General features: G+C 47.2%; 1 protein-coding gene across 25 annotated transcripts in view; it reads left to right on the top strand.

The window, feature by feature from the left end:
- Positions 1–12,591, top strand: part of Fnbp1 (formin binding protein 1) — a 119,249-nt gene that overhangs the window by 76,038 nt on the left and 30,620 nt on the right. For all 25 annotated transcript variants that reach the window (XR_374060.3, XM_030247490.1, XM_030247489.1 and 22 more), the window contains one exon: positions 10,400–10,528. Coding sequence is in view for 24 of the 25 variants with exons in the window: in XM_030247490.1 (XP_030103350.1) it covers positions 10,400–10,528 (129 nt within the window). In the remaining variant the exon portion in view is untranslated. The remainder of the gene's footprint in view (positions 1–10,399; positions 10,529–12,591) is intronic.

Below are 12,591 nucleotides of genomic sequence, written 5' to 3'. Positions count from 1 at the left end.
CCTCCTTTAGGGTGTTTCTTTTCTAAAGCTGCATTTACAAACCCTTTAAGTGTCTCTACCATGACCCAGAGAAGCAAATGCAGCGCTGTTATGTTAACCCCGGTGGCCTAGGCTGGCTGTGTGCCCTTGCCCTTCACCTTTCTCCAGAGCATCCTTGGCAATGGGTGTTGGGAGCTTTGGGGGCCCTGGGTGGAGTTGGCTGTTGAGAAAAGGTGGAGGGAGTGGAGTCCCAGCCCTCAGGAGACAGAGGCAGGCGGGTGTCTGTGAGTTCGAGGCCAGCCTGGTCTCCATGGAAAGTTCCATTCCAGGCTACCAAGGGCTAGCTACATAGTGAGATATCAGTTTCAAACACCCCATGATGAAAACACTCCTGACTGCTGCAATGGCAGTGTAGAAGCCAGGGGGTGGGGGGGAGCACGGTCTCGTCCTAGGGACCGTGACTCATTACCACGGCGAGTGTGAGCTCACACCAGGACTGTTTCCGGTCTCCTCTCTGGACAGGAGACTGCACAGCCTGTGCAGCTCGCAGAAGCTGCCTTTCTGCTTGAGTTAACAGAGATTTTGAATTCTACTTTGGGTAACTGGGGTACGGGGCAACAGAAAGCCTTTTATAGCCCTGTTTAGCAAGTGAATGGCCTCCGGATGGAGATCCTGGTCTCATTTGCTGTCTTTCTGTTTTGGGTTTTTTTGTTTTGCTTTCTCCTATTTCAATGACTGTGCACCAGAGTAACCCGCAGTCCTGGGACTGGAACTCTGTAAGACTGGAAAGAAAAAAAAAAAAAAAACAACTTGAGGAAATTGCTGGAATAGTTCAGGCATATTTCTTTGGTTAACTTATTTTGAAGTTTTTTCTGTTTTGTGTTTTCACTGCCTCATAATTTATCCCAGACAGACTGCATTGTTTGGCAAGCCCTTGGCCTAGCCGTTCCCAACACCAGCTCCCAGCACTCTGACTGAATAGAAATTGTCTCTTAGTTTTGAAGTTGAAAATGTATTCTAGATGCAACCCTTTGCTGGAAAAGTTCAACAATGCCACTTACACCACCACATGACAGGACAAAGACTGGCTTCTTCTCCCTTGTTCCTGCCCCTCCCCCCTCTGCTGGCTTCACAGAGCCGGTCCTCAGAGGCAAGCTTGCCTCTCCAACCTCTGACTCGGACAAAGGATGATATTCCTTAATAATTCAATTAGGCTATAAATATTGTTCATGCCGGTGGACTAGCATTGAGGTACAGCTCCCCACCCCCACCCCCACCCAGGGTTTCTCTGTGCAGCTCTGGCTGACCTCGCTCTGTAGACCAGGCTGGCAGAGATCCGCCTGTCTCTGGCTCCTGAGTGCTGGGATTAAAGGCATGCACCACACCGCTAGCTTGTGGTACAGCTTGTGTGTGTGTGTGTGTGTGTGTGTGTGTGTGTGTGTGTGTGTGTGTGTGTTAGTAGGTTTGATCCCGGTTGAGTGTGCATTGGGTGTGCTTTAGAAGCTGAAGAGAAAGCTTAAGGACACTTGCTGCTCTTGCAGAGGACTCACCACCCACATCAGGAGGCTCACAACCACCTACAATTCCACCTCCAGGGCATCCGACTCTCTTCTGGCTTCCACAGACAGCTGCACTCACTTGCTCTCCCCCTCACACACACAATTAAAAATAAATCTTAAAATATAGTTTTGACGTCTTTAAAACATTATATAAAGCTATGAAGCTTTCATTTCTTTTCATTAATTTTTTTTCATCATCATTATTATGTTGTTATTCTGAGACATGGTCTCACTGTGTATCCTTGGCTAGCCTGGAACTCACTTTGTAGACCAGGCTAGCCTCAAACTCACCGAGATCCTCTTGCTTCTGCTTCCTGAGTGCTGGGATTAAAGGTGTGTTACACCACACCTAGCCCACATTATTCTTTTTGAACCAGATTGGACATTGGGTTCTGTTTATCTGTTTACTTATTAATGCAGAGACTGATCTAACCCTTGTGCATGCGAAGCAGGCCCTGAGCCAAATTCCAGCCCTAGTTTCCAATTATCAGTTCAAATTACTAGCTGTTGAATAAAGCCAGTGCACTAGCTAGCTCTTTTCTTTTGGCTTGTTGTTTGTTGAGACGGAGTCTCATGATCTTAGTGCCCCCCTCCCCCCGCGCGCGCCGCCGCGCCCCAAATGCTGGGATTGTAGGAGTGGTCCATTCTAGGCCTGGTTTGTAGGGTACCTGTAGTGAACATTTTGGGGCTGGATAGGCAGTTGAGTCCTTAAAGGGTTTGCTTGCCTAGCAGCCCGGATTGCTCTGAGTTGCATGAAGCACAAGCTGCCGTCGCAGCCTGCCTGCAGTCAGGCAAGCCCTGCTGTTCAAGGTCATCTTCAGCTACACAAGGAGCTGGGGGCCAGCCTAGGCAGTCAGGGGGGTCTGCCGCGAAATTAAAAATAAGTAGTCAAATCAATCAAATATGTTCGCAGTTGCTTGCTGGCCGGAGGCTGGCCTAGAGTCATTCTGGCCAGCCCCTAAGTGTCAGCAGATCTAGAGAGCTTTCGCTTTATTGGTTAGGGTATCCTGGGATCATCTGTGGGTTTGTATCTTTTGAGGTAGAAGTGCCTAGAAAACAGGTAATACTGTGCTATGTTACTAACATCCTATCACATGATTAGTATCTGGTGGCCTGTATGTCCTGCTCTCTTTCCTGGCCGCATCAGACAGACAGCAGACAGACAGACAGACTCGGCAGTTGGGATGGGCAGGAATGTGTTACTTTATAAACTACACAAACTCTAAGTTTAATGTTGGCTATAGTGTGCATGTCTGTGATCCCAGCACTCAGGAGACTGAGGCTGGAGGATTGCTGTGAATTTGAGGCCAGTCTGGGATACATAAGGAGCTCCAGGCCAGCTAGAGCTCTGGTGTGAGGTCCTATTTAAATAGAACAAAACAGACAGATAAGAAAAACATCCTGTAAACAAGTTATTTTCAACGACCCCTTGTTGTTGTTGTTGTTGTTGTTGTTGTTGTTGTTGTGGTCATCCCAAGAAAACGAATGCAGGGTGGAGAAAGGCTAACTGACCCCCACTATTACACTTCTGAGTTTACCTTTCTCTTGGCACAAGGAATTTGAGGAGTGCCAGAATCCAGAGACCCTGCTGGATTCCCCAACGGCCTCCCTTGCAGGGAAGTCAGGCCCATCTGCCAGTTCCAGGGACAGACTGCCAAGCACTGCAGGGTCTGAGCAGCCTGAGCCGATGCTCCATGGAGCCCTACCCCAGGCAGGGCGATGAGGGGCAGTGTGAGCTGCCTCTTCTTGCAATGTAAACCCCAGCCCAGGCCTTCCTGACAAACCGACCCATGCAGAGCGACGATGTTGAGAAGCCAGTGCTCGCTCTGACCACTGGGCTTCCTAAGGTGGTCTTTACCAATTGCCCCAAGCCTCAAACTTTTGGTAATAAAAGATAGGGTTTTTATAATTTTCTGGATTTGTTTGGTTTTTCATGACAGGGCTTTTCTGCCTACTCCTGAAACTATAACTGTTCAGACTGTCCTGACATTAGCTCTGTAGACCAGGCTGACCTCAAACACAGACATCCCCCTGCCTCTGCCACCACCCAGCTGGATCTTTATAATTTTTTAAAATTATTTCTTTTCATTGTATGTGTATGAGTGCTTTGCCTACATGTGTGGTCATGGAAGCCAGAAAGAGCATTGAACCCCCTGGAATTGGAGTTAAGGATAACTATGAGCTACTATGTGGGATTCTGGGAACTTGGGTCCTCTGCAAGAGCAGAGAATGGTTTGTGCTTTGAGACAGGATCTCACTATGTAGCCCTAGCGGTCCTGAAATTCACTTAGTACACCAGGCTGGCCTTGAACTCACAGAGATCCCCTACTTCTGCTTCTTGAGTTCTGGGATTAAAAGCATGTGCCACAAGGCCCCTAGCTTGCTTTTATTCCTAATATCCTGTATCAAAGCAAACAAGGCTGTCCCCTTCCCTGGCTGTCACAAGTGCCATGGGACAACAGATGAGAAGATGCAGCTTAGGTTGGTTCTGTCAATCACCAGGAGTTGGTGACAGTACTCAGGGTCATCATGACACAGGAAAAGGCTGAAGTCCTGAGGGTGGCCATGGGCATAAAAAGAGTTCTGATTGATCGGCATTTTTCTGTCTCCAAGACTGTCAAGTCTGGCTGAAGGTCAGTGTACCACTTTTTCAACCTCACTAAAGTCACATGGACGATGGCAAGGCTTCCAACTTGTGGTCTTACCTGAGTGAGGGTCACATGGGCCCTCTGTCGTCCCAGGATGCACTGCAAATGGAACCTAGAGCTGGGAGGAGACTGCCTGTTATACTATCCACCGTGGTCCAAAGCTTTCCCTCGTTATCCTGTGTGTGTGTGTGTGTGTGTGTGTGTGTGTGTGTGTGTGTGTGTGTTCATGACGACAAGTATTGTTGGTTCTCTCCTTTCTTTATGTGAGACCCTGGAATGGACCTCAGGCATCAGGCTTAGCAACAGGCGCCTTTACCCACCGAGCCATCTTGCCAGCCCTTACCCCATGGTTTGGGATTCTGGAAACTCTCAGAGAGAAGTTTCTGCACTTTTGTGGAAGTGCTTGTTTTCCTGCAGTGAGTTGTTGAGATCCTTGAAGGAGTGTTAGTCAATTGGTGAGAGGTGAGAAGAATTTGTAGCCCAGCTCCCTCAATTTTTGAAGGGTTGGTTGTGCGGTGTCCCCTTAGGTGTTGCCATGGAAAGAAATCAAGCCTCTTTTGTTGTTAGGGCTTCGCTGAGTCTCAAAGCTAGAGAGTGCAGTGGTTCTCAACCTTCCTGATGCTTCACCCCTTTAACACAGTGAGTGCCTCATGTTGTGGAGAACCCTAATCGCGAAATTGTTACTCCACAACCATAATTTCGCTGCTGTTATGAGCTGTAATGTAAATATCTGATGTGCGGGCTCTCTGATATTGCACCACTGCTATAGAGGATCAGAACCCATGCATGACTACCAACCAGTGACTGGCTGTGGCTGACCTTCTCTGGTACAAACTGGCTTTGGGAAATACTGGGGATGGCTCCCCTTCTAGCCAGTGAGCAGTTTGTCACATACAACCTACTTTTTTTTTTTTTTTTTTTTTTTTGGTTTTTGGAGACAGGGTTTCTCTGTATAGCCCTGGCTGTCCTGGAACTCACTTTGTAGACCAGGCTGGCCTCGAACTCAGAAATCTGCCTGCCTCTGCCTCTCAAGTGCTGGGACTAAAGGCGTGCACCACCAACGCCCAGCACAACCTACTTTTTAATCACACATCACAATGTGGCCAGAAAAGGACTCTACTGTTTCGTAGAACAAAAGAGGACAGCTGTTCGTGAGGTGCCCCTGTACTTGGAAACCTTTCCAATTTACTTCAAATGCCAAACAACGGGGCAGACTTAATGACATGGGTACACCTTTAACCCCAGATCTCAGGAGGCAAGCAGGCCTCTGAGTTCAAGGCCAGCCTGGTTTATGTAGTAAAATCCTCTCTCTCTTTTTTTTCAATATGTTAGTTTATTCTTGGAGTAAACACTTCTTTTTCTTTCTTTTTTTAAAAAAAGATTTATTTATTATTTATTATGTAAGTACACTGTAGCTGTCTTCTGATGCACCATAAGAGGGTGTCAGATCTGATCACGGGTGATTGTGAGCCACCATGTGGTTGCTGGGAATTGAACTCAGGACCTTCAGAAGAGCAGTCAGTGCTCTTAACTGCTGAGCCATCTCTCCTGCCCAGCAAAACCCTGTCTTAAAAAAAGCATTCTAGGGCAAGAGAGATGGCTCAGAGGTTAAGAGCACTGGCTGCTCTTCCAGAGTCCCTGAGTTCAATTCCCAGCAACCACATGGTGGCTCACAACCAGCTATAATGGGATCCAATGCCCTCTTCTGGTATGCAGCTGTACATGCAGACAGAGCACTCACACATTAAATAAATAATTGGGTTTTTTTTTTTAATAAAAAGCAACCTAGTAATATTTAATCTCGTCACTCATGTGCTCAGGCCATACATAAATGGAACCAGCCTTTGTCTAACCAAATATAGTCATGAAATAACCATTAAGAGGAGCACACCTGGCATGTTTTCTTAGTGCACCCTGCATTCCTGGCTAATGACATGGGGACAAAGACCACACTGTCATTTTCTCCTTTATGTTCCAAGCCCCAAGGAAGGAAAATCACACTGGATTAACCAGGTAGTAGTCAACTCTCTTTGAAGAGTATGAGATGAGATGTCCAAATAGAAGACGGGTGATTTTATCTTTAGCAGTACAGAACACTGGGCTGTAGTCTGTTTCTGGTTAACAATGGCCCTCTGACCTTTTCATCCAAAGGCCTCCCTCCCATGCAGAGGCCAGGTGGGAACAGTGTTAATTAAGATCCAAGGGGGCTGGAGAGACGCCTTAGTTGTAAAGAGCACGGGTTGCTTTTGCAAAAGACCCAGGTTTCATTCCGTTCCCAGCCCTGACATGGCAGCTCACAACTGTCTGTAACTCTAGTGGCAGGGGATTCCGATGCCTTTTGCTGGCCTCCACAGACATGATAAATGCACATGGTACACAGGCCACATGCAGGCAACACCACACACATTAAGTAAAAATATTTACTAAAAAAAAAAGTTCTTTAAGCAAACTCATGCATGGTAGGGCCCACACTTGGCTCATTTGGATTTATCTGGGGAGATTCCCCGGGTTTTCTCGGTAGAATTTTGAAGTAAAGGTTTGATCTTTCCAATGGCAACAAGATAACCTGAGTCTCATTCAGTTTGTCTTTGACTTACGTCCACTGGCGATGTGGGCCTTTTGAATTGTGTAGATCCGTTCTGAAAGTCTGATTCATTCACACACACAACACACACACAACACACATACACACACACACACACACACACACACACCACCTTGGTGTGTCTTTGTACTACAGCAGTGTTGCATGTAAAATGTTCTTAGAATAGGAACTTTTTTTTTAAGCTGGTGAGTCAGTGAGTTGGGTTAGGAGAGGAAATTCGGCCTCTGAGATAGCTAACCACAGCTTCCCCTCGCCCCCCTCCTTTTTTTTTAGTTTTAGGTTTTAGTTTTTTTGAGACAAGATCTCTCTGTGTAGCCCTGGCTATCCTGGAACTCTCTCTATAGACCAGGCTGGCCTCGAACTCACAGAGATCTTACTGCCTCTGCCTTCCAGTGCTGGGTTAAAGGTTTGTGCCACCTATGCCCTACTGACCATGGCTGTTTCTACACAAGAAACCATGTTGGCTAAGGCCTTAGATGCCAGGAGACACCGTGTCAGACTTGTTACCTTCAGTCCTCCCGCCAACCTCCCCCCCCACTTGTGTCCCATTTGCGGCTTCATGGAGGTACTTCTGCAGCTTGCCTTGAGGTCCCGAATGGTTTCATCCTCACTGCTGCGTGGGACTTGGGGAAGGACACCTGAAGTGTTAATAAGCTATAACATTGATTCCATGGCTGGGTTGAGACATGAGGGGTTCAGAGGAGCTGAGGGACAGTGCCAGACAATGCTGGAGGACCATAGCCACAGCTATTAGCAGTTAAATCGCCATGAGTAGATTTAGATCACCACCACCCTCCCCTTTCTGGTGTGTGTGTGTGTGTGTGTGTGTGTGTGTGTGTGTGTGTGTGCGCGCGCGCGCATGTGTGACATCCACACATACATATTCTGTTTTAGGACTATTTCTCTGAAATAAACAGGCAACCGCTTTATCTGATGGCAGCAGTGTTGTGTCTGAAGCGGGAGTGCCCCCCCTTTCCCTCCCCTATGAGACTTTCCGAGGAAGGTCTATGAATGAAGCAGGTGTTTTAGAAGTTTTGGCGCACTTGGGAATCCCCCTTTTAGAATATTCGTGACGATGATAGCGGAGGAGTTGGGGTGCTCAGGTTGGAGCCCTTGGCCATGGAGATGGAAGGCGGGCAGCGGACGATGATCTGGATGGCTGCCATCTGCCATGAGGGGAGGATTTTTGAAGGTAGCTAGGGATGACTGTCACAGAGACTTCAGTTAATGCGCTTGGCGGGGGACTCTGTCGGTGGCGGAAGGGCAGAGCACATGGCCAGGATGTTGACAGGCCTCCTCGCCCGCAAAGGGGAAGAAGGTGGTGGCTGAAACCCTCCCAGGTTAGCTGAACATATGGCTAGGAGGAGCAGCCAGGCTGCCAGCGAAGGGGAAAAAGGTGGTGGCTGAAACCTGCCTGGGTTAGCTGAGAAGACTCCGGCCATACTGGACCGAAAAGCCCCAGGGAATAAGGAAACACTTGGAAATATTTGGTGACATTTGCTCATGAATAGGGAAGAAAATAAAGGAAGCCACCAGGACTGTCCCCTTGGCCTGCCCAGCAAGACTGGAACGTGTGGGTGTGGGGAAAGTGGGACTCGGGTTAAGGTCACCAGGTCAGAAGCCAGTGAGAACCTTGGAGAATAAAAACTCCCCTGAGCGGGCTGGAGCCGCGCGTGCCTAGCATGAGCCCGCCCATGGGTTTGACTGGCACCCAGAACCCCTCCCGCAAAAGGACACTAAAGAGCACTGGCTGCTCTTTCCGAGAACTGAGGTTTGATTTCTAGCACCCACATAGTGGCTCACAACCACCTATAACTCTAGGGGATCCAATGCCTTCTTCTGGCCTCCTTGGCCAATAGCACACACAGTGCATAGATATATGTGCACACAAAAGAGCCAAATACATTTAAAACAAAATAAAACCCTCCTGAGGCTCCTGCCGTGGTTAGTGGCTAAGTGTATGTCTTAGTTAGGTTTCATTGCTGTAAAAAGACACCATGACCAAGGCAACTCTTAAAAAAGAAAATATTTAATTGGGGCTGGCTTACAGTTCAGAAGTTTAATCTGTTATCTTCATGGTGGGAAGCATGGCAGCGTGCAGGTAGACTTGGTGCTGGAGGAAGAGCTGAGGATTCTACATCTACATCAGAAAGAGACTGTGTAATTCCACACTGGGTGTAGCTAAAGGAAACCTCAAGACCACACCTACTCCAATTAGACCACACCTCCCTGTGGGCCAAGCATTCAAACACCTGAGTCTGTGGGGGCCAAACCTATTCAAACACACACACACACACACACACACACACACACACTCACACACATACACAAACAAAATGAGTAAATGCTAAAAGTTAGGGGAATGGGAGGGAGGATTTTGGTTTACAAGACCAAGATACATTGTGTACATGTATGAAGTTGTCAAAGAATGATAAAAAAAAATTATTGCCAGGCATGGTGGCGCACGCCTTTAATCCCAGCACTCGGGAGGCAGAGGCAGGCGGGTTTCTGAGTTCGAGGCCAGCCTGGTCTACAAAGTGACAAAGTGAGTTCCAGGACAGCCAGGGCTATACAGAGAAACCCTGTCTTGAAAAACAAAAACAAACAAACAAACATATATATACATGTTAAAAATAATACAAACAAAAAACAAAAAAAAAAAAAAAAAAAGAAAAAAAAAAAAAAAAACAAAAACAAAAAAACCCCACCAACCTCATCTGAGCTGTGCCAGGCAGTGGGCAGACGTGGCAGGCAGCTTTGGTCTTTGTATTCACATCTGAGCATGCCTTCTTTCAGTCCTGGATCTTAATCCTCTATGGCATGGGTGCAGACAAGACAGTCGAAGCAAGTGAGATAGATGCTCATGTGCCCTGCGAAAGCTGAGCCCTTCTAAAAAAGCGAGTGCGCTTTTGACTGTGATACCAGGGAGTTCAAGGCCTTGTCTCGATAGATAGATAGATAGATAGATAGATAGATAGATAGAGTAGATTTGAGACTGTGTTTGGTTTGTTTTTAAGCACCTGCTGACCTGGAGGTGTGGCTCAGTGGGAGATCACAGGTAGGCAAGCATAAGGTTCTGGGTTCTTCAGTCAGTCCCCAGTACCACAAAAGGGTAATTTTTTTTTTCTTTTTTCTTTTCTTTTTTTTGAGACATGGTCTCCCTATGCAGCCCTGACTGGCCTGGAACTCATGCTGTAGTCCAGGCTGACCTCAAACTCACAGAGATTGATCTGCCTCAGCCTCTTAGTAGCCTAGAAGTAATTTTTCAGTGTGTAAGATAGAGACAGTTGGGCTGGTGAGATGGCTCAGTGGTTAGGAGTGCCGACTGCTCTTCCGAAGGTCCCGAGTTCAAATCCCAGCAACCACATGGTGGCTCACAACCATCCGTAACGAAATCTGATGCCCTCTTCTGGAGTGTCTGAAGACAGCTACAGTGTACTTACATATAATAAATAAATAAATCTAAAAAAAAAAAAAAAGAACAAACTGACTCATCTTTAAAAAAAAAAAAGATAGAGACAGTCTATCAAGTGATTTGGGCTGTGGTATGCCCCGATGTAGGCTTTTGTCTATCTGTATAAACAGTATTTTCTTACTTTTGCCCCAAGGCACGACAACAAGCTCAGATACGCCAGCAAATGGCAGAGGACAGCAAAGCAGATTACTCCTTAATCCTGCAGAGATTCAACCAGGAGCAATGGGAATACTACCATACCCACATCCCCAACATCTTCCAGGTAAGCGCTCCCCAGTGCTCAGGGTTTGTGAAGACAGGATGTTCTGATGGGACAGGCTCTCACTGTAGCCTGGAAGTCACTTTGTACCTCAGCTGGCAATCTCCTAGCCTCGGCCTCCTGGTATAACAAGTATGCATAAACACATCTGGCTTCCCAAATGTCCCCTGAGTGTGTTTGTGTGTGTGTGTGTGTGTGTGTGTGTGTGTATGTGTATGTGTGTGTGTGTGTATGCGTGCGTGCATAAGTCAGAGGTCAATTTGTAGGGAGTTTCCCAGAAGCTGCATCAGGTGACTTCACTACTGCCTTCAACTGCAGCCCCAGGGGATCTGCCATCCTCTCTGGCACCTCTGAGGACATCTGCACACACATAGTATACATAAACTCACACACACACACACATACAAATAATAAATCTTAAAATCTCGGGGTGGCTAGCCAGCAAGCCCCATGGATTCTCCTATTTTGGGTACCCTTACAGGTGTGTCCCACACGCCCAGTTTTTTTTTTTTATAGAGGTTTTGGGTATTGATCTCAGGTTCTCATGCCTGCACGACAAGCATCTTAGTCACCTAGCCATCTCCCCGGCCCCCGCTGAGTCGTTTCCCCTTAGCATGTAGATCAAACGATGGCCAGCAATAAGAATGAAGCACAATGTTAGCCCGCCGTTCACTGGGTGCCTGTGTGGACATCCTGGTGTTCATTGCACCCTCGTTTTTTGCAGGGGCTGAGATTTTACAACTGTGCCTTTTAGATGAGCGCTTCCTCTTTAAAGCATACTCTGGCTACAAGAATCGCCTGCCTAGCTTTAGGAGACAAAGCAGCATTCAGAGCTGTGGGATTTGAACAAACAAGTATTGTTTCCCTTGAATTGTTCTCCTTTTCTTTTTAAAATCTTTGTGAGAGAGAGAAGAGAGAAAGAGCAAGAGCGCATACAGACAGAATCTCACTGTGGCCCCCTGGCTGTCCTGGAATTAGCTCTGTTGACAGGTTGGCCTTGAACTCACAGAGATCCATCTGCCTCTGCCTCTTGAGTGCTAGGATGAAGGTGTGCACCACTATGCTGGCCCACCATTCTATTCTTTGTGGAGGCAGGCTCTCTCACTGATCTGCAGCCTGCCCTCCCAGCTGGGCTGGCCAGCAGCCAGTGCTGGAGATCTTCCGAGCTCTGCTGCCACAGTGCTAGGCTTATTTACACCCTACCCGACCCGGCCCTGGCATTTTTGCATGACTGTTGACATGTCCTTGTGGCAAGCACTTTACCAACTGAGCCTGGATCCCATTTATTTATTTTTCTAAGACAGGTTTTCTCTGTGTCCTGGAACTCACTCTGTAGACCAGGCTGGGTTTGAACTCAGAGATCCACCAGTCTCTGCCTCCTGAGGTGCTGGGATTAAAGTGTGTGCTGCTACTGGCTCTTGCATCTTTTTGGGTTTTTTTTTTCTATCTCAAGTTCTCAAAAATGGTATAAGAGACTCTGTGTGACACTTACTGTGGAGCACTGGCTTGTCACAGTCACAGCAAGCCTTACCTTCCATTTCAGCATGACAGTCAATCAATCAATCAGTCAACACACACACACACACACACACACACACACACACACTCCTGTTTGGAAACTTTTTGTCTGTTTCTTATTTGTTTTTGAGATAGAATCTTGCTGTGTATTCCAGGCCAGACTCAAACTAGTGATCCTCCTGCCTCAGCTTCTAGAACACAAGGATTACATCACCACACCATTTGAGGAATCTTTTAGGATTTGAGTTCCAAATGTAGAAAAGCCAAAGTGACTGACTGAAGTAAACCCCTGATGAGGTTCTCAGGGTCCCCACCACAAACCTTTAGGTCAGTATTTCTCAACCTGTAGGTCGAGACCCCTTTAGGGATTGAACGACCCTTTCACAGAGGTCACCTAAGACCATTGAAAACCACGGGTATTTACGTTATGATTAATAACAGTAGCAAAGTTACAGTAACAACAGAATACTTTTATGGTTGGAGGTGGCAGGTCACCACACCATGAGGAACTGTTATTAAAGGGTCATAGCGTAGGGGGCTGAGATCAC

This window comes from Mus musculus, chromosome 2 (genome assembly GCF_000001635.26).
Source record: "Mus musculus strain C57BL/6J chromosome 2, GRCm38.p6 C57BL/6J".
NCBI lineage: Eukaryota > Metazoa > Chordata > Mammalia > Rodentia > Muridae > Mus > Mus musculus.
The sequence above is the reverse complement of the archived record's forward strand: the minus strand, read 5'-3'. Positions and strand labels throughout refer to the sequence as shown.